The sequence below is a fragment of the Mauremys mutica genome, chromosome 6 (assembly GCF_020497125.1).
Source record: "Mauremys mutica isolate MM-2020 ecotype Southern chromosome 6, ASM2049712v1, whole genome shotgun sequence".
Lineage (NCBI taxonomy): Eukaryota > Metazoa > Chordata > Testudines > Geoemydidae > Mauremys > Mauremys mutica.
The window spans coordinates 107,451,243-107,474,011 of NC_059077.1; the positions used below are offsets into that span (position 1 = coordinate 107,451,243).

At 44.7% G+C, this 22,769-nt stretch overlaps 1 protein-coding gene across 2 annotated transcripts in view; it reads right to left on the bottom strand.

Annotated features, from left to right (window-relative positions):
- LOC123372418 overlaps positions 1-22,769 on the bottom strand; it is a 30,274-nt gene that overhangs the window by 2,702 nt on the left and 4,803 nt on the right. The window contains exons 2-7 of one of the 2 annotated variants that reach the window (XM_045020494.1): positions 21,973-22,162; positions 16,240-16,461; positions 10,543-10,665; positions 6,405-6,452; positions 4,419-4,534; positions 567-659 (exon numbers count right to left, since the gene is read on the bottom strand). In XM_045020494.1, the coding sequence (XP_044876429.1) occupies positions 567-659; positions 4,419-4,534; positions 6,405-6,452; positions 10,543-10,665; positions 16,240-16,408 (549 nt within the window). In that variant the 5' untranslated portion in view covers positions 16,409-16,461; positions 21,973-22,162. The remainder of the gene's footprint in view (positions 1-566; positions 660-4,418; positions 4,535-6,404; positions 6,453-10,542; positions 10,666-16,239; positions 16,462-21,972; positions 22,163-22,769) is intronic. The other variant, XM_045020495.1, reaches the window with a different exon arrangement.

The following is a 22,769-nucleotide window of genomic DNA, read 5'->3' on the forward strand; positions in this document are numbered from 1 at the left end:
GTCTGCCAACCTCCCTTTTCTGGGTCTGCTGCTTGTTAGAGCCCAGTAGTTCTGACTTCAGATGAGTGGATGCATGGCTCTTGAGAATGGGACACTTTTGCCTTCCCTGTAAGTTGGTCTTCTCATAAGTGTATATCCATCAGGCCAGAGTCCCCTTCCTTTTCTTCTTTCTGTTCCAGCTGTGATGTGTATTTGCAATAAGGACTTTAGCTTTTGTACTGAAAGTCTCTGCTGGCTCACATGTCTGGGCTTGCCCAACTCCAGTGCTCTGGAATTACTGTGGGGAAACTTCTCTATATCTTCTAGGTTCTAGTCTAAGCCTAAAGGTTGACTCTGAACTGATGGATGCACTCCTAGAAGATGACTACCAATTCACAGGTAAGCCATCGTTACTCTTTCACTTAATGTTAAAAATCAGAAAGAATAGGAGTACAGATAATTGGTGAAATCTAAATGATATAATTTGTAGCAAATGGGATTGAAGCATCAGGGTTGTGCCCCTTGCACAGTTCCACCTATTGCATAGGTGTGTGCACATACACACACTTATTAGGCTGGCCACATACCTGTCTGGGGTCAGGCGCTCCACCTGTAATCACTTCCATGCTGTGTCCTGCCACCACACAACCCGGTGATGCCTCGCCACTTGGATTCAAGACCTGTGAAGACAGCCACCAAAATTGGAGTTTCCCTTCCTATTCTGATCTGTATTAACCACGGGTTGTACCATCAATGCCTGACTAATTCTAAACAAAACTATCCCAATTCCTCGTATGGGAAATTTAAAGAATTTTTAAGAGACTTAGTGACCCTCTATACTGTAGAATGAACTGGGTGGAGACCAGTTACAATAAGGTAGTTCCTCAACTTGGTTCAAAACACAGTTCCATCTTGCAGCATAGATGGGACTGAATCATGTTTTTATTATATTCCCATAGTATGTTACAGCCATGGGGACCTAATCTATGCCCATTGAGCCCAAGGAAAATGTTCATATCCTTCTGGAGGAGAATAGGGCCTATGGACTTTCTAATGTTGTCAGTTTTGAGAAACTTAAAACATATTCATTGAAAGCTGGAACTGTGTATGAACCATGTCAGGGAATGCTGAGATATGATCTGAATCTTCAAAACAGTTCATTTACCAGTGACAACAGTTGGAGTGCAAGGTTCAAATCTTTCTAGATTCTGTGGTACCCATTTCAGGCAAGCAATTTGTGGATATTTAATCTCTGAATCAGGTAAATCCCTTGTAAGTGCTTGCTCTCCTGTATTTTAATAGGAGTGCCTTTACTCATTCTCTCACAAAATGCTTTTCATAGAAAGTGAATTGTAAATTAAAAAAACAAAAAAAAAAGTTTTTTCAAATTTAACCTGAGGAAGTGACACAGGGTTTGCCTACACTAGGAAAAGCAGACAGGGGATAGCTATCCTGTTTCCCCTAGCATATATACCGGTCGACACCTTTTTGCCTCAATTTAGTTGGTTGAGATCCATCTTAGAGATCCTCCTGAAGTCAATCAGAACCAGTTAACTCAAAGTAAAAGTTGTTATCTTATAACACTAGGGTAACCAAACCTTGATTGCTTTTCCTAATCTAGACAAACCCTCAATGGAGAACAACAACAACAAAAATTCTAATTACACAGGGTAAGAGTGTTTAAAAATGTTTGTTTCTTTTCTTAGATCAATATTCCTGTCTGTATATTGAAGCTCCAGTTTGTCCTGAGAAGAGAATTCCACTCCCAAGCCCTCCTCTTTCACGTGGAGTACCTTATGCCTCTTTTCCTCCCTTCTCTTCCTGCACACCACCTCCTGTTGCAGCAATCTCTCCCTCTCTAAGGGTACGTCTACACTACGGGACTATTCCGAATTTGCATAAACCGGTTTTGTAAAACAGATTTTATAAAATCGAGTGCGCGCGGCCACACTAAACACATTAAATCGGTGGTGTGCGTCCATGGTCCGAGGCTAGCGTCGATTTCTGGAGCGTTGCACTGTGGGTAGCTATTCCCTAGCTATCCCATAGTTCCCGCAGCCTCCCCCGCCCCTTGGAACTTCCGGGTTGAGATCCCAGTGCCTGATGGGGCAAAAATCATTGTCGCGGGTGGTTCTGGGTAAATGTCGTCAGTCACTCCTTCGTCTGGGAAAGCAACGGCAGACAAGCATTTCGCGCCTTTTTCCCCTGGATTGCCCTGGCAGATGCCATAGCATGGCAATCATTGGAGCTTTTTTTGCCGTTTGTGACTCTCACCGTATGTGTACTAGATGCCGCTCACACAGGCGATTCAGCAGCGCTACACAGAAGCATGCTTTTGCTTTTGCATGACAGCAGAGATGGTTACTAGCCATATTGCACCATCCAAATCCTTCCATAAATTGGAACTGAGGATGATCATGGCTACCAGTCCTTTTGTACCATTTGCTGCTAGTGCCCCTGGTCAATCAGCCAGGGGTGCAAAAGCCAAGAGTGGTTACTAGCCATATTGTACCTTCCATCGTTTTGTACCATTGGCTGCTGTCATAAGTGCCCCTGGCCGATCAGCCAGGGGCGCAAAAGCAAAAATTGGGAATGACTCCCTGAGTCAATCCCTCCTTTTTGGTATCTAAAAATAGAATCAGTGCTGCCTAATATAGGCAAGTGTGCTAGAGAACCACCTGCTCTGTGTCAGAGCCCGCAGAAATTATTATCTGTATGCTATTCACAGGGGGTGCTCCTGTAACAACCCCACCTGTTGATTCCGTTCTTCCCCCAGCCTTTCTTGGCTACCGTAGCATTGTCCCCCCACTTGTGTGATGAATTAATAAAGAATGCAGGAATAAGACACACTGACTTGTTAGTGAGAAATGAGTGGAAGGCAGCCTCCAGCTGCTATGATAGTCCAGACAGGACATTAAGCAGTGTGTAGGAGAGAAGCCCAGCATCCCACTGCTAGTCCAGGGGCAACTGAATCTTTTTCTTTACACATGAAGGGTGGGGTCTGATGGAGCTCAGCCCCCTGTTGCTATGATGAGGATGGTTACCAGCCATATTGCACCATCCATCCACCAGAAAAAATTAGGGCCAATAGGCTGATGACGAGGACGGTTACCAGTCCTTTTGTACCATCAGCTGAGGCTGATGATGAGGATGGATTTCCATCTTTTTTGCACAATCAGCTTATGCTGATGATGAGGATGGATTTCCATCCTTTTGTACCATCAGCCGCCCATGACGGGGGGGGGGAGCACGGAGGTGGGTGTTGAGTGCGGCACTAGCGCGTCAATCTGCAGCATGCAGTAAAGATAGGGTGACATGTAAAAGAGTCAGAGGATTGTTTTAACCTTTCGCTTCTGGAGGTGGGTGGGGGGTGGGTGAGTAGATTGCCAAGCTATGCCCCTGACCCGCGGGCACTGTGTTTGACCCCTAGAAGCATTTGGAGCTCAGCCAAGAATGCAAATAATTTTAGGAGGCTGCAGGGAACTGTGGGATAGCTTCAGTCCTCCAGTCCATGCGCATCCATTTTGATTCTTTGGCTTTCCGTTACGCTTGTCACGCTGCAGTGCGCTGAGTCCCCTGCTATGGCGTCTGTCTGGAGATTTTTTAAAAAGGATTCTGAATTTCATCTTCTGTAACGGAGCGCTGATAGAACGGATAGAACGGATTTGCCTGCCCTTACAGCGATCACATCCGCATGGTCCATGCGGGAGCTCTTTTTTTTATTTTGATTTCGGACTGCATCGCCACCCGTGCTGATCGGAGCTCCACGCTGGGCAAACAGGAAATATTCAAAAGTTCGCGGGGCTTTTCCTGTTTACCTGACCACTGCATCCGAGTTCAGATTGCTGTCCAGAGCGGTCACTGGTGCACTGTGGGATAGCTCCCGGAGGCCAATACCGTCGATCAGCGTCCACACTAACCCTAATCCGATATGTTAATACCGATACTAGTGTTACTCCTCTCGTTAGGGAGGAGTACAGAAACCGGTTTAAAGAGCCATTAAAATCGATATAAGGTGCCTCCTAGTGTGGACGGTTTTGGCGTTAAATCGGTTTTACGCTCCTAAAACCGATTTAAACGCCTAGTGTAGACCAGGCCCAAAGGAAGCTACAACCTAGCTTCCCACACTGGGCTCGAATGATGTGCTACGAAGTACTAACATTTGCTTTCTGGCTTACTCAATGCTTTATATGCACTTTGTATTCTAAATCTCAGAGCATACCATATCACGTAAGTGTGCTCTGAGATTTAAAATACCTTACCAAGAGATAGGAGGCTGTGAGCATCCAAACACCAGAGCTCAGCACAAGCAGCTGAGCTCTAATTTCCTTTAAAAGGAGCAGGAAGGGACACTAAAGATTTTGGGAAAACTGAAAAAGGATGAAGAAAAGCAAAGACGGTTTGATGAAAAGATGAAGGGCAAATATACTACTTCTTACCTTCAGACACAGTTGTTTCTTATTCTTGCCCAATAGGAGAAAGTTATTTTTTGATCGCTGAGTCATGGTCACCACATTTTTACAATGTTTTTTAGTGCTGTTTCCGGCCACCGGAACTGAAGTATAAATTTAAAATACCGACTCATTTTTTGTGAATTGAAACATAACTAGAAAGTCTTCTGAAGAGGCAATATTCAGTTTTCACTGTATACTGATAGACACAAGAATATCAACACACCTAAGCACTCATGATATTGACCACCTTTGTAAAGTACTTTTGGATCTACCAATTGCACTATATAACATCCATGGCTTTAAATACTCCTTCTAAAAGTGAATGATGTGTACACCATGTATTCTGAGTCATATTCATGGGATGGTTGGATTGACTCCTATTTGAAATGACATTCTCTACATAGCATAAAATCGAGGGAAACAATAGAGCAGTGTGAAGTTTTAACTAATTCTAACAGCAGCAGGTGAAAAATATCCATTTCTGTTGGCCATCTCAAGACCAAACACCAAACAGGTTAAAAAAAATGGGAAAACTAATAAATAATGATCGTAAGCAGAAAGGATATGAACCAAGAATACCTTCTACCAATTTATATGAAATGGTAGACTGAAATGAGGGGTTGTTGATTGGCTAGCTGCAGGAATTACCAAATAGGGGTCCCACAAATAATAAAATTCTTACTTTAAAAGGAATTCCAATAGTAAATGGAGTATGATTAAGTCCAACCAGGTCAGGCAGTATTTCTTCTGTTTAGAATATGTCTGTCCCCATAGTATCTGAATACCTTTACAAATTCTACAAGTCAGTGCAATTAAAGAGATTTTTTTGTTGTTGTTCTGGAGAGCTTTTGTACTCTTTAAAAACCAGTTGGAGTCAATGGACCAAATTCATCCTTTGTGTCATCCAATGAACCTCTGACTGGCTGGTGTGCACTCTGTGGGAGACCCCTGGAAGGAATTATGTCTGAGTCAGCCTTCTGGGTATTCTAACTACATGGAATCCCTCTAAAATCCTTGGTAGAATGTGGGGCACATTCTAGCACAGTCTATTTATATGCAAGTAAATCTAAATAAAGATAATGGCATTTAGATGGACTAAGTCTGCAAGAAGAAGGTATAAAGTACACCGTTTAGTTGTGCCTCAGCAGGTAAATTATACTAAATTGAAATCTGGGAGGATATCTGAAGTAATGTGCAATATATTTCAAGTTCTTTATCCTTGTGTTATAGCCTTTCACTCAATGGACCAAATTCAGAAGTGATGTGCAAATTGCACATCAGTGAGTGCATCTGCCTATAAGGGAACCATAAGACTCTAATTCAGAGTCCAACAAGCCAGAAGAGAGGAATGTAGCAATAAAAGCAGCTGACAGGAGGATGTAAGTTAAAGGAAGCCATCTCCTGCTTTGAGCCTCACTTTACACCTTCTTCCAGCTGCCCAAATGTTTGAAACACCACCTAAGATTCCCATACACATTGGTATTCTGGTGTAAGTAGATCTTAGGGAGTCTAATTTATGTATCACCTTTGAATATGTTTGAAGTGGCCTAGTGAAGCTTGAGCATGAGCTTGGAAGCCAAGAGCTTCTTGTAAATATAGCACTGCCTTATTGAACATTGGAATTAAACAATTCATTCAAACTCTCTAAGTCCATCTATAAAGTGGGTTTAATAAGACTTCCCTACTTAACAATCATGTTTTGATAACTATTTGTATAGTGCTATATAAATGCTAAATATTATTAATGTTCTGAATATTAATATCAGTCTTAGCAGTGCTTTGATATTACAGTGATGAGCATTATAGAAAACCTTGAGATAGACAGAAATCTCTAAGATCAGCAACACTTTCTTGTTGCATTACTAACTTTCTGTACTTCCCTTAAAGGTCCATCAAAAACCTTTTCAAAACCAAACTCTGACATAAACAAATGTAGTTTTGATCTCTGGGCCACAGTAACCAAAATCTTACCACAATTATTCCGTTTGTTGCTTGTGAATATGTCTAACCATGCAATATCTAAAATATAAAAAATATTTTTGCAATTAAACATACATATGCCGCAGACTAAGACGATTTTAAAAGTATTCTGCAAAAACGCAACATTCAGTTTTCCTGGAATAGGCAGTAACAGCAATAGGACTCAGGCGTCATTTCCTTCTAAGTCTTAATCACTGTTTTGTATTCATAGATATTTACAATGGCCTTATCAGCCACTTGCAGCAACTTGTAGGGTACATGTAGATACACACGACAATGAAAGGCAGGCTGTGCTCAGGCTGCAGTGTGTATCTGCATGCAGCAGTGAAAGGCGGCAGTGGGGAAAAGGCTCAGCAGTAGGGAGCTGCTGGCCTTTTCCCACTGCCTTCCCCTTGCCAGAGCCTTTTTCCATTGCTGGAGCATTTCATTGCAGTGGGGAAGGGCTCTGGCAGCAGGGAGACTGTAGGACACTATGTTGCTAAAAATAATGTAGAGGAGGGAGGCACTCCTTAGGCATATAGACAGCCATGTAAAGTGTATACCCTAAGGTGCTGGTCTTTCTCTATTAGCTTAAGCAGTGCCTCACCATCTACACCAGGGGTCTCAAACTCAAATGACCATGAGGGCCACATGAGGACTAGTGCATTGGCCCGAGCGGCGCATCACTGACACCCCCCCTTGCTGCCTCTGGCCCCGCCGCACCCCACCCCATCTCTTCTCCACCTCCTCCCCTGAGCATGCGGCTCCCTGCTCATCCTCCCTTCCTCCGGGAAAGTGCTAAGCACCACCAACAGTAATGCACCTCACTCAAAGGACAAAACACACACTTAGGGTACGTCCATACTACCCGCCCGGATCAGCGATCGACTTCTCGGAGTTCGATATATCGCGTCTCATCTAGACGCGATATATCGAACTCCGAACGCGCTCCCATCGACTCCGGAACTCCACCACCGCGAACGGCGGTGGCGGAGTCGACGGGGGAGCCGCGGACTTCGATCCCGCGCCGTCAGGACGGGTAAGTACTTCGAACTAAGGTACTTGCGTACCATAGTTCGAACCCCCCCCCCCCAGTGTAGACCAGGCCTTAGTTAGATTTACTTCTGTTAAAGCCCCCACACTGCACTGGGCTGCACCACCACTCCACCCCTGCTCTGCCTCTTCCAGGGGTGGCAAGTTTGTAGAAATGTTGGTGGTGTCCAGAACCTGCCCCCCACAAACTCCACCCCAACTTGCCTAAGGCTTTGGGAGGGAGTTTGGGTGAGGGAGGGGGTCTGGGGTGCAGGGTCTGGGATGGAGTTTGGGTGCAGGTTCCATGCTGGGTGCAGGGGGTGGGGGATGCAGGCTCTGGGATGGAGTTTGGGGATAGGAGGGGGTGCAGGGGTGAGGGCTGTGGGGCTGGGGATGAGGGGTTTGGGGCATTGGAGAGGCTCGGGGCATTGGAAAGGCTCAGAACTAGGGCAGAAGGGAAGGGGAAGGGCAGCATGCCCTGGCCCTAGAGAAGGGGGCACTAGGTCCGTGCGGCAGCAGGTGACACCGGAGCTGGCAGAGTAGAGTGGAGTCAGCCTGAGCTGCAGGCTCCGGGACAGTGAACGGGCCCGGGGGACACTCAGGGGAGACGCGTGGGGGTGGCAGGCGGTGCCCGGGGAGAGACCCGGCCACAAACATTGGGAAGCAGCGAGCAGGGAGCTTAACTGCCACATAAAATACCTCAGGGGTGGGGAGCTTGGCGGGCGGCGTGTTTGAGACGCCTGATCTACACTGATGTTTATCCATGTTCTAGCTGGGCATGCAGGGTCTCGTCTCTACATGCTGCCTTAAGTGTAGGCCTACCTAAATGGAGCTGTGTACCATTTTTGTCCTGCTATCTGTACTGGGGAGGAGGAGAGTATGACAATTTTATTTATTCATTGTCTTTTATAACAGAGAATAAATTCTTGAAGACAGAGGTCAGTAGTGCAGTATGAGACTAATCTGAACTTTAAGCACCAGTCTAGTAACAAGGAATCATGACTAAAACTAGGCAAACAGTAAATGACTGTCCTGTTACTAACGAAGGGCCAATTGTGACTAACTCTTATGTGAGTGTATGACGGTAGGAAGGTAGTTTGTGCCCCACCTTGCATTCCCCTCTCAGGGCATGGCCACAGTTGCAAACACGGTGCTCCTTCAGCTGTTCAGAGTTACAATCTTTGCACCAGCCCCTCCAAAAGTCTGTGGCTCTCCCTCTGCAATGGCAGACCTGGTCAGCGTGGAGGGGAGCACATGCTACTCCCTTCTCCAGCATGGTGCAGCAGGTCTGCTTCCTGTGAACTCCGATGCCTCTTAGAGCTTCTGTTGGGGTGTGCAGCTCTAGTAGGCATTGTGGAGCTGGAACTAGGAGACACACCTTCAGGGGCGGCTCCAGGCCCCAGCACGCCAAGCGCGTGCTTGGGGCGGCATGCCGCGGGGGGCGCTCTGCTGGTTGCCGGGAGGGCGGCAGGCGGCTCCGGCGGACCTCCCGCAGGCGTCCCTGCGGAGGGTCTGCTGATCCCATGGGTTTGCCTGCGGGAGGTCCACCGGGACCAGCTGACCCTCCGCAGGCACGTCTGCGGGAGGTCCACCGGAGCCACGGGACCAGCGACCGGCAGAGCACCCTCCGCGGCGTGCCGCTGTGCTTGGGGTGGCAAAATGGCTAGAGCCGCCCCTGCACACCTTAACCCTAACTACGCAGGGATTGCTGACCAGCATTTGACAAATTGCTCATAAGATAATGGGAAACCCTCCCATATACACAGATGCAAATTAATATTTAAAAACTAATTATGGGCCCCGTTCTCCACAGCTTATTTCCTCACTGTAGAAACTCAAGTTCCAAATTGCAGAGTTCCCCTGGAATACTTCCCCTAACCCTATCTGTAGAAAGTCCAGGAGTTCAGTGCTGGAAATCCACAGATGTCCCCAGTCAGGTTGGATCTTCAGCAATCCACTGGGCCTGACTCCCTCCCCAGCTCTTTGCATCCCTTGACAGCACATCTTGACTGTCATGTTCTTCTTCAGCTGCCTCTAAATCCCTGACAATGGGGGCCTTCCGCTGTTCAGAGGTAGGATCAGATACAGGTCCTCAGCTGGAGTAAATGGACATAGCTTCCTCGAGGGAGGAGTTATGCTCAATGACACCAGGTAAGGTGCTGGCCCTCAGTCTGAAGTGTCTTGCACTGTATAGTTCGAGGAGGGGAGGGCATACAGTGAAGAACAGCTTCCTCCCAACCTCATCCCAATTTAGGGTGACCAGATGTCCCAGTTTTATAGGGACAGTCCTGATTTTGGGGTCTTTTTCTTATATAGGCTCCTTTTACCCCCCCATCCCCTGTCCCAATTTTTCACACTTGCTATCTGGTCACCCTATCCCAATTCTGGAACCCCGTGCGGTTCCCATTCCACACCTCTGCCATGATCTATGATTGTAAGCGCCTCTCTGTCCATGGAAGTCGAGGGCAGCATTTAGCTTTATATTTAACCCCTCAAAACTGATAAACATTCAGGGAGAGGGTTGTCTTACCCTAGGAAAAAAATAACATAAAAGAGTCTTGAGTATTTACTGCTTTTAACCTGTGAAGCACCTTAGAGGCACACTAGTGCAACCAGTGTTTCCACTCCCTTCAACACATTGTGGCTGCTCAATTCAATCATTATTTGTGTTTTCTTCCTCCCTCAAAATGTCTAGCAGCTTGTCTTTGAATGCTAGCTGGGGTGTCATTTTTGTGCATTGATTAGAGAAGCCCAGTCAGAGGTCAGGAAGGAGTTAAATATGGCAGTACCCCACAGTTTCTGTATCTCCCATTATTTCTCTCTGCACTCTTCCTAAGTGATTGTTTCTCCCCCCTTTCCGCTTCCTGGAATGCAAACATGCCTTTTAGTCTACTGGCCAGTAAACAAGATAACCTACTTTTCATTTAAAATTATACCATACTTACTTTAAGCCTGTTATTGTTTTTGTTCTGTAACTACCAAAGCATCATACTAGTGGGATCAAATGTTCCTAATGCCGACTGATAATACAGAGTAAGTGAAAGCAAGCACATGGAAATACATGAAAGAGTCCTGTAAGACAATATATATTATTTTGATATAGAAAGAGTAACTGTACCTTCAATGGATTGTGAATCCTCAACGGATATTTTACGATGGCCATGCTCGTCTAAATCAAAACGCAGAGTTTTTGAGTCTCTTGTCAGTATGTAACATTTCTTTCTGTCATAGTGTTGGTATGCTAGTCACAAATGAATTTCAGTTAGTTTTGCTGGTCACAGAAAAATAGGTCACCTAACAGAATATTCCTATGGCAACCCCTGCAAAGTGGAAAAACTAAACAAGTCTTAAAATACAACCACAGGCAACATGAATGTAACAGTGTGGGCTCAGGCAGCTATGCTTTTGGGCGTGGCTAAACTTCAGTCATCTTTTTTTGCCTTTGTAATGGCAAAACCAAACCCAATGCTAACTTTAGTTTTGAATTCACCACCCTTAGGAATTTTTATTAAGATGATGTTTTAAAAAAAAAGTGTACAGTACAGAGTTTATGCATAGAAGTTTCTGGTGGTCAGGAAATAACGTACAGATAATTAAGGAGGTGCAAAGTTCGGTTTGAGATTGGATGGCATAAGGAATACATAATCTGCAATAGCCCCGATTGGGGGTAAAAGGTTAATGGTAGTAAAAGACAGAAATAGGTTCTCAGTACGGGCTAAGCCCCACCAATAATGTGTCACAACAGTACAGAATGGGTGATGTACCTCAGGCTGCAGTACCACCTGCAGCCATTGGTGTCTAGTGGAGATATTGGAGCTACTCCAATCCTGGAGGCTAACCCAGATAATGTTGGGAGACGTCTGGCCCTGCAGCATACAGGTTTCAGGGCAAAGGGGGAGGAGGCATAGAGCACAGAACACAAGTTTCTGTGGGGCTAGCCCCACAGAGGCAGAATACGGGACTGTTAGCTGATGCTCCCTTCTGCCTCTGCTCCAGAGTTGCCAACTTTGGTTGGACGAATTCCTGGAGATTTTATCACATGACATAATCTTTAATTAAAGATTAATCTTTAATTCCTAGTAGGGAGAAATTAGTAATGGGGAAATTAAGTTTAGGTTTTGTAATGACCCAACCACTCCCAGGTTGGGTCATTACAAAACCTAAACTTAATTTCCCCATTACTAATTTCTCCCTACTATTACTTACAGCTTCTTGTCAACTGTCCATAATGGGCCACTCTCTTACCACTTCAAAAGTTATTTTTCCTCCCTTGGTATCCTGCCGTTAATTGATTTATCTCATTAGACTGACCTCACACTTAGTAAAGCAACCCCGATCCTTTCATGTATTTATACTTGCTCCTGTATTTTTTACTTCATGCATCTGATGAAGTGGGCTCTAGCCCATGAAAGCTTATGTCCAAATAAATTTGTTAGTCTCTAAGGTGCCACAAGGACTTCTTGTTGTTATTCCTAAACAAAGTCCAACATGCACACTTCTTTCAGTCTCTCGTCATACTGTTTTTTTTGGGGGGGGGGGGTATATTGATACTCAGCACATCAGACAAATGAGAATAATGTCCAAAAAGGAGAGCGCAAGCACTGACTGAAAATACTGGGGCCAATCCCATTAATCAATGGGAAAGTAGTTTTAAAATAGGTTTCCAATATTAAAACCCAAACTAAAAAGGGGTAGGGGGCCATGAAGAGTTTGTGTACATACCTTAGAGCTCTATTGATGTTACAGTTGGTCTGTGGCTAGCAGTTTCTCACCTTCTACTAAAGTAAGAAGTTTGTTTACTCAATACTTGCCAAGTCTATAATAAATACAGCTCCAAGACAGTCATACATTTCATGACAGAGGCACTAAGTCTCACCTGTCCTGTATCATACTCTATACTGAATAGATCTTCAGTGCCATGAGACATCAGGAGAATGATATCTAATGTCTAGGGGGACCACGGCATTAAATACGAGATAGGGTGAATTGAGCAGCATCTTGGACTTGACTTAATGCTTTAGAATACAGCAGGAAGGGGATGTTAAATTTTAGCCAACTTAGTAACTTCAGAGCCAGCACAAGATGAAGAGTATATGAGTACCATAAAGTAACATTGATTTTTTAGTGCTCTGGCCAGGACATGAGGCAAGTGAAGGAACAGGGTAGAAACAGGAAGTTTTCAGGGGATCCAGAAATGCAATGGGAGTTAACTAATTCTGTTGAGAATACGGAGCCAAATTCACCACTGCATTACTCCAATTATATATGGATGTAACTATAATGAACCCTCTGTTTTTGCTGGAGTTGTGAAGGTAAAATTGTTTCTGGGAACCTTTGCTGATGCTTCTACCCTCTTTGTTTAGGATAAACAGGAACTGAGTACACACATAGTGAATAAACAGACTAGAAAAGTATATGGTGAGTGCCTGCCTCCCTCATTTCTCTTGCCACGAGGAATTGACCTGCTCTAGACATTTCAAGTTCTACTTTTGGTGCAGGGACAGGTCTCAGGACACTGATATGACAAGAAGTGCATTTAGGCTTGTTGTTTTAGGGTATGTCTACACTACCCGCTGGATCGGCGGGTAGCGATTGGTTTATCGGGGATCGATATATCGCGTCTCATCTAGACGCGAAATATCGATCCCCGAATGCGCTCCTGTCGACTCCGGAACTCCACCAGGGTGAGTGGCGGTAGTGGAGTTGACGGGGGAGCCACAGCTGTCGATCCCACGCCGTGAAGACGGGAGGTAAGTCGAAACAAGATACTTCGACTTCAGCTACGCTATTCCCGTAACTTTTTGTAGTGGTAATCAAAACAGACTCCAACGAGAGCCTGCTGAATTGGAGTTAATTTGTAAAATGGACACCATTAAATTAGGCTTGAATAAAGACTGGGAGTGGATGGGTCATTACACAAAGTAGAACTATTTCCCCATGTTTATTTCCCCCCCTACTGTTCCTCACACCTTCTTGTCAATTGCTGCAAATGGACCATTTTGATTACCACCACAAAAAGTTTTTTTCCTCTCCTGCTGGTAATAGCTCACCTTAACTGAGTGTGTATGGTAACATCCATTGTTTCATGTTCTCTGTGTGTATATATATCTTCTTACTGTATTTTCCACTGCATGCATGGGATGAAGTGGGCTGTAGCCCACAAAAGTTTATGCTCAAATAAATTTGTTAGTCTCTAAGGTGCCACAAGTACTCCTGTTCTTTTTGCGGATACAGACTAACACGGCTGCTACTCTGAAACCTGTCATTTTGAGGCTGCTCCAGATACTTAAACAGGATCTGGTCCAAGAGGTGAATATAGCTGGACTGCTTGGTAATAGTGACCTTAATATAATTAAATTTAACATCCCTGTGGCGGGGAAGACACCTCAGCAGCCCAACACTAGCGTTTAATTTCAGAAAGGGGAACCACACATAAAACGAGGAGGTTAGTTAAACAGAAATTAAAAAGTACAGTACCAAAAGTGAAATCCCTGCAAGCTGCATGGAAACTTTTTAAAGACATCATAATACAGGCTCAACTTAAATGTATACCCCAAATTAAAAAACATAGTAAGAGAACCAAAAATATGCAACTGTGGCTAAACAAAGTAAAAGAAGCAGTGAGAGGCAATAAGGTATCCTTTGAAAAGTGGAAGTTAAATCCTAGTGAGGAAAATAAAAAGGAGCATAAACTCTCGCAAATTAAGTGTAAAAATATAATTAAGAAGGCCAAAAAGAGAATTTGAACAGCTAGCCAAAGACTCAAAAAGTAATAGAATTTTTTTTAAGTACATCAGAAGCCCGAAGCCTGCTAAACAACCAGTGGGGCCACTGGACGATCAAGATGCTAAAGGAGCACTCAAGGACAATAAGGTTGTTGTGGAGAAACTAAATAAATTCTTTGCATCAGTCTTCACGGCTGAGTATGTGAGAGAGATTCTCAAACCCGAGCCATTCTTTTTAGGTGACAAATCTTAGGAACTGTCCCAGATTGAGGTGTCATTAGAAGAGGTTTTGGCACAAATTGATAAAGTAAACAATAATAAATCACCAAGACCAGATGGTGTTCCCTCAAGAGTTCTGAAGGAACTCAAATGTGAAATCGCAGAACTACTATCTGTAATCTGTAACCTATCATTTAAATCTGCTTCTGTACCAAATGACTGGAGGATAGCTAATGTGATGCCAATTTTTAAAAAGGGCTCTTGGGGTGATCCTGGCAAAGCCAATTACAGGTCGGAAAGCCTGACTTCAGTACCAGGCAAACTGGTTGATACTGTAGTAAAGAACAAAATTGTCAGACACAGATGAATGTAAATTGTTGGGGAAGAGTAAACATGGTTTTTGTAAAGGGAAATCATGCCCCCAATTTACTAGAATTCTTTGAGGGGGTCAACAAGTATGTAGACAAGGGGGAGCCAGTGGATATAATGTACTTAAATTTTCAGAAAGCCTTTGACAGGGTCCCTCAACAAAGGCTCTTAAGCAAAGTAAGATGCCATGGGATAAGAGGGAAGGTCCTCTCTTGGATTTGTAACTGGTTAAAAGATAGGAAACAAAGGGTAGGAATACGTGGTCAGTTTTCAGAATGGAGAGAGGTAAATAGTGGTGTCCCCCAGGGACATATATTCATAAATGATCTGGAAAAAGTGGTGAACAGTGAGGTGGCAAAATTTGCAGATACAAAATACTCAAGATAGTTAAGTCCCAGGCAGACTGTGAAGGGCTACAAAGGATTTCTCAAAACTGGGTGACTGGGCAACAAAATGGCAGATAAAATTCAGTTTTGATAAATGCAAAGTAATACACATTGGAAAACATAATCCCAACTATACATATAAAATGATGGGGTCTAAACTGGCTGTTACCACTCAAGAAAGATCTTGGCGTCATTTTGGATAGTTCTCTGAAAGCATCTGCTCAATGTGCAGTGGCAGTCAAAAAAGTGAACAGAATGTTGGGAATCATTAAGAAAGGGATAGCTAATAAGACAGAAAATACTGTATTGCCTCCATATAAATCCATGGTATGCCCACATCTTGAACACTGTGTGCAGATGTCGTCGCTGCATCTCAAAAAAGATATATTGGAACTGGAAAAGGTTCAGAAAAAGGCAACAAAAATGATTAGGGGTATAGAACGGCTTCCATATGAAGAGAGATTAATAAGACTGGGACTTTTCAGCTTGGAAAAGAGATGACTAAGGGAGGATATGATTGAGGTTCTATAAAATCATGACTGGTGTGGAGAAAGTAAATAAGTAAGTGTTATTTACTCCTTCTCATAACACAAGAACTAGGAGTCACCAAATGAAATTAATAGGCAGCAGGTTTAAAACAAACAAAAGGAATTATTTCTTTACACAACACACAGTCAACCTGTGGAACTCTTTGCCAGAGGATGTTGTGAAGGCCAAGACTATAACAGGGTTCAAAAAAGAACTAGATAAATTCATGGAGGATAGGTCCATCAATGGCTATTAGCCAGGATGAGCAGAGATGGTGTCCCTAGCCTCTGTTACCAGAAGCTGGGAATGGGCGACAGGGGATGGATCACTTGATGATTATCTGTTCTGTTCATTTCCTTTGAGGCACCTGGCATTGACCACTGTTGAAAGACAGGATACTGTGCTGGATACTTTGGTCTGGTCTGAGCCAGTATGGCCGTTCTTATGTATTTCTATGCTGAATGTCCTCCTCAGCCTGTTTTCTGATGCCATTCAGCCCAAATTTCAGTACTGAGTTCACTCCTGAATTTTGCTTTGCACATTACCTCTCTCAGGCACACGCTTTAATTATAGTAAAGGAAAGTTTACCTTCAGATTTACTTGATGATTTCCTTAAGTTTTGATTTTTACGCGTAGTTTCCTGGTTCACTGGTATCTGAGATGCAGTTGATCTTTTCTGTTTATTTTTACCGAATCCCATTTGTCGTTTTCTAATCTTCACCTCAGAAGGCTTTTGGAATCTTGAGCGCAATATCATTGTTGGAGACACTGGAAAATCCTGGTAACCTGCCTTGAAACTCTCTCCTAGTCCTAAATTTAAATGATAGTTCAATCACAATACTTTGCATTACAGAGTAGAACCAGTTTCTATTTTGCAATGATTGTTAACATATTGACTTCTTGTGTCTTAACAATTCAGATAAAGAAAGGTAAATTCAGTAAATTGTTGCTTGCTTGTATTTTCTAAAGCCTTGTCTAAGGGCAATTATGTTGAAATACTGTTGAGCTGGTTGGCATAGGCTCCCCCCAAGCTAAAACAGAAAATTAATATGTCTTCAAACCAGTCTTGGCATTACCTGGGGAGCAGGAGACATTTGACCTCTACCCAAAACAATCTTAATGGTCAGAAAGGCCAAAATATATACAAAGTTATTCAAAGTTAAGTAGTGGAAGTGACAGTGATTGTGCTGTATACTGCCATCTCTGTCTGCTGAGTGTCATTTTTGTAACTAACAACACTGTTTAAAATAATCACCTCAATAGTAGGGGTGTCAAGCGATTAAAAAATAGATTGTGATTAATTGCACTGCTAAACAATAATAGAATACCATTTTTAAAAATATTTTTGGATGTTTTCTACATTTTCAAATACATTGATTTCAATTACAACACAGAATACAAAGTGTACAGTGCTCACTTTTTATTTATTTTTTATTACAAATATTTGCACTGTAAAAAATAAAAGAAATAGTATTTTTCAGTTCACCTCATACAAGTACTGCAGTGCAATCTCTTTATCATGAAATGTAGAATTATGTACAAAAAACCCTGCATTAAAAAAGAAAACAATGTAAAACTTTAGAGCCTATGAGTCCTACTTCTTGTTCAGCCAGTTGCTAAGAGAAACAAGTTTTTTTACATTTATGGGAAATAATGCTGCCCACTTCTTAATTACAATGTCACCTGAAAGTGAGAACAGGCGTTCGCATGGCACTTCTGTAGCTGGTATTGCAAGATATCTACGTGCCAGATGTGCTCAAGATTCATGTGCCTCTTCTCGATTCGGCCATCGTTCCAGAGGACATGCTTCCATGCTGATGGTGTTTGTTAAAAAAATAATGCATTAATTAAATTTGTGACTGAACTCCTTCGGAGAGAATTGTATGTCTCCTGCTCTGTCTTACCCGCATTCTGCCATATATTTCATGTGGTAGCAGTCTCGGATGATGACCCAGCACATGTTGTTCATTTTAAGAACACTTCCACTGCAAATTTGACAGAATGCAAAGAAGATACCAGTGTGACATTTCTAAAGATAGTTACAGCACTCAGCCCAAGATTTAAGAATCTGAACTGCCTTCCAAAATCTGAGAGGGATGAGGTGTGGAACATACTTTCAGAAGTCAGTAAATTCCCTGTAAACCAACGACCCTCCCCAATTCGATCACAGCTGGCAAAGGAAATAAAATCACTATTGTCTTGAAACCATGCATTTTTTCTTTATTAATTAAAAAAAAGGGAGATAACTGATAAGGTAGCCCAGGTGAGGTAGGGTGGGGTGGGGGAGGAGGGAAAGAGGGAAGAACAAGGCCACATTGCTTATTGTAGCCACACTACAAATCAAAGCCTTCTGTTGCTTGGCCATCCTCTGGAGTGGAGTGGCTGGGTGCCCAGAGCCTCTCCCCCCACGTTCTTGGGTGTCTGGGTGAGGAGGATATGGAACTTGGGGAGGAGGGCAGGTAGTTGTACAGTGGATGCAGCGGCGATCTGTGCTCTTGTTGGCTTTCCTGCAGCTCCATCAGACACCTGAGGATGTCCGTTTGCTCCCCCATTAGCCTCAGCATTGCATCCTGCCTCTTCTCAGCGTGCTCACTTAATGCTTTCCTGGACTCTGCTACTGAATGCCTCCATGCATTCAGCTGTGCCCTATCAGTGGGGGAGGACTGCATGAGCTCGGAAAACATGTCACCGTGAGTGTGTTTTTTTCACCTTCTAATCTGCGATAACCTCAGGGATGGAGATGATAGGGGGAGCATAGAAACATTTGCACCTGCAGGGGGATAAAAAGGGAGAGTAAAATTTAAGATGATACATTTCTGAGAACAAAAGGGAGACTCTTTCACAGTGAATCAAGCAATTCACAGCAGCCAGCACATGTGCGTTAGGTACAAAGTCGCATTTTGCCTTTTATATTGAGTGCCTGCCGGTATTGTGACACATCACACATGGCTGGGCAATGGAATTCGGTTTCAAAGCAGCCATGGTAAGCCAAAGGGCACGCAGGTTTGGCTTCTAATGCCTTTATAACATGTGGGAATGTTTTCAAACTGCAGTGCCCTCCTTTCCCATAGCAGCAATGCTGGCTGGGTTAGCCATTTAAAAGGAGGGGCTGAGGTTTTCAGGTGGATGTGCAGCACACACCTCCCTCTCCCCCTGCCATGTGGCTATTCTCAGGGATGATCCCTTGTAGCCAAGCGCAAACAGCCCAGCATGAATGGGGTCTGTAGTGAGGCGGCCTGGCTCCCAGCCGCACCTGAGAGGGCCGAACCGGAACAGCTGCCTCAGTGGGCGGAGTCACCGCCGCCTGTCCCCGCCCCCCGGAAGTCAAGGGGCGGGACAGGAAGTATAAAGGCCCGGCCCCAGCGCTCAGTTGCCGCCCTGCCGCCGGAGAGGACAGACGCTGATGCCCGAGCTCCTGTTGGGCCAAGCCTTCCCGAGCCCGGTACCCTGAAGTGGACTGGCCGAGCCTTCCCTGAGCCCGGTACCCCGAGGAGCTGCCTGGCCTTCCCCTCGGCCCGTGTCCTGAGGAGCAGCCCGACCTATCCAGCGCTCAGTACCCCGAGGAGCCCATGGTGTGGGATCCGGCGGAGGATGCTAGGGATGGACAGGTACCAATGGAGGGGGAGAATGGAAGTAGCCCGGGGGTAGCCGACCCCAGTCTGGCTGCAGCAGACCCCGAGCCAATGTCAGTGTGTTGCGGCCAGGATCCTCACTGACATAGCAGCAGACTGACTGCCGCTGTTAGGGCCCCGGGCTGGGAGTGGAGTGGGTGGGCCTGCGTCCCCCCTGCCACCCCACTCACGGGTGGCAGTCGCCCCCTCACCCCCAATGCTCAGGCATAGAAGCCTGGACTTACCAGTTGTTGCTCAGCCCCTGCCTGAGGGCCTGAGCCCCTGAACTGCTGCTTGTTTGCTCAGCCCCTGCCTGAGGGTCTGAGCCCTTGAACTGTTTGCTACCCGGCTCTGACCTAGGGCTTGGGCTTAAAAGTCTGTTTGTTTTGCTAAGCCCCTGCCTGAGGGTCTGAGCCCAGAACTGCTCTTTGGTGCCTCGCCCTGACCTAGGGCTTGGGGCTTAAATTGCTGTGTATTTGCTCAGCCCCTGCCTGAGGGTCTGAGCCCAGAACTTCTGTTTGTTGCCCCGCCCTGACTAAGGGCTGGGGCTTAAAGTACTGTTTATTTGCTCAGCCCCTGCCGGAGGGTCTGAGCCCAGGACTACTGCCTGTTGCCCCACCCTGATCTAGGGCTTGGACTTGAGATACTGAACTGTTCGCCCAGCCTCGTGTAGTGAGGTGGCCTGGCTCCCAGCCGCACCTGAGAGGGCCGAGCCCCCACACCGGACCCTTACAGGGTCCTTTTACTGTTCCCTTAGAAAAATTCCCCTATTTCAACCAGGTGACCATGAATGAGGCCCTCCTCTCCTAAGGCTAACCCAGAAAGATATAGATCGAATGTTGCTTGAATGCGACCAAAACCCAGGACCATTGTGCTGCAATGATTCCAGACTACTTGCTACTGGCTTGGCGTGGTAGAGTGTCCTACAGTGGAGGACGAAATAAGTCAGCCCTCCGCAGAAACCTTCTGCAAAGGCTTTCAGAGTACCTCCAGGAGAGCTTCATGGAGATGTCCCTGGAGGATTCCCGCTCAATCCCCAGACATGTGAACAGACTTTTCCAGTAGCTGTACTGGCTGGGAATGCATCCCAAGTCTTTAGGGAAAATCAAACATTAAATACTATTGCTTTTAAACCCTGTACTGTAGTTACAAATGTGCACTCACCAGAGGTGCCTTCTCCCCCTTCAGGGTCAGGGATCCCGCCTTGGGAGGGTATTGGCTCCAGGGTGATGAAAAGGTCCTGGCTGCTGGGGAGAACGGATTCACCGCTTGCCTGCTGCGCATTCTCCTCCTCCTCCTCATCCACAAAATCCTCCTCTGTGTTGCGTGAGGCTCCCCCCTGGCAGGTGTACACAGACAGTGGTGGGGTAGTGGTAGGGTCCCCCACAGAATGCCATGCAGCTGATCATAGCAGCAGCATGTATGGGGCTCTGACCCAGAGCAACCATTTGCCTCCTTTGTCTTTTGGTAGGCTTGCCCGAGCTCCTTGACTTTCACGCGGCACTGCTGTGTCCCTGTTGTAGCCTCTGTCCATCATGCCTTGTGCGATTTTGGCATATATATAATTAGCATTTCTTCTTTTTGATCAGAGTTCTGCCTGCAGATTCTTCTCCCCATACAGCAATTGGATCCAGTGTCTCCCGTTCGCTCCATGCTGGAGCTCGTTTGCGATTCTGGGGGGACTGCATGGTCACCTGTGCTGCTGACCAAACAGGAAATGAAATTCAAAGTTCCCGGGCCTTTTCCTAGTGCATCGGAGTTGAAAGTACTGTCCAGAGCAGTCACATTGGAGCACTCTGGGATAGCTCCCAGAGGCCAATAATGTTGATTTGTGTCTGCACTACCCCAAATTTGACCCAGCAAGGTCAATTTTAGCGCTACTCCCCTCACTAGGGAGGAGTACAGAAGTCGATTTTAAGAGCCCTTTAGGTTGACCAAACGGGGTTGCTTGTGTAGATGCATTCATTATAAAATCGACCTAACGTGACTAAATTTGACCTAACCCTGTAGTGTAGAGCAAGACTAACTCAGATGATGATGAAGATGAACATGCATTGGTCCACACTGCTTTGGATCATTATCAAGCAGAACCCATCATCAGCATGGACACGTCCTCTGGAAAGGTGGTTGAAGCATGAAGGGACATATGAATCTTTAGCACACCTGGCACATAAATATCTTGTGACACCAGCTGCAACAGTGCCATGAGAACGCCTGTTCTCACTTTCAGATGACATTGTAATTAAGAAGTGGATAGCATTAATTCCCGTAAATGTAAACACACTTTTGTTTCTTTTAGCAGTTGGCTGACCAAGAAGTAGGACTGAGTGGACTTGTAGGCTCTAAAGTTTTACATTGTTTTATTTTTGAATGCAGTTTTTTGTACATAATTCTACATTTGTAAGTTCAACCTTCATGATAAAAGAGATTGCACTACAGTACTTGTAAGAGGTGAACTGAAAAATACTATCTCTTTTGTTATTTTTACAGTGCAAATATTTGTAATCAAAATAATATAAAGTGATCACTGTACACTTTGTATTCTGTGTTGTAATTGAAATCGATATATTTGAAAAGAAGAAGTCCAAAGCAACCCCTCATCACAAGACAGACTGGGGCAAGATCCAATGTGGTCACATTCCCATGAACTTTCAAACTCCATTTTTTAAACTTTATTGATATTTTTTCTGTTAGGTGTGGTGGTGCGCACCTGTAATCCCAGCTACTTGGGAAGCCAAGACTGGCAGATCGCTTGAACTCAGGGGTTCTGGGCTGTGGTGTGCTATGCCGATCAGGTGTTCGGTGCCACTGACAGCTTGGCCAGTGGGTGGCTGAAGCACTGGCTACAACGACACAAATGGCATGTTGTGACTGGTGCTCTCTCTCTGAGGGCTGATGGCCTGATTGATCAAGATGAGGAGGTGATATTGTTTGTATATAAAATAAACATAACTAAATGAAATACCATATAAATAACAAAATTCAATGTTCATTATTTGTAAAACCTGAAACAAAACAAACCCTGAACCCATAGTGGTGGTGCAGGGTATCAATTATTAAAGTGACTAAATAGATAAAATGAGAACATACCCTAGGAGTACTGGGGACTAATATATACTAAACTGCAAAAGTATGCAGTAGGTTCATGTGTGACCAGACATTCTCATTTTTTTCCAAGCGTTTCTATTAGATCAAGTCATTTTTTTCCATTGCTGCAACAGTAGAGCGCTCGTTAAGCCAGTCTATGTCTGAGAGAGGAATGGCAGATTTCCGTTTTCTCAAATTAACACTTTTGGCCACTAAAAATTTACTGCAACTTGTTAATGTTAACTGGTATTACCAATTCATCCTTAAAATACACAAGCCTGGAGAAGGAAAGATAGCAACAGTTAAAGTTTGAGAGAGCACTGAATATGGTGTTCCAGAACACATGCATTTTTTTAACTTGATATAGAGATTGTGTGAAAGATTGGCTTGTGACTGTTTGCATCTCAACATTCAGTGTGT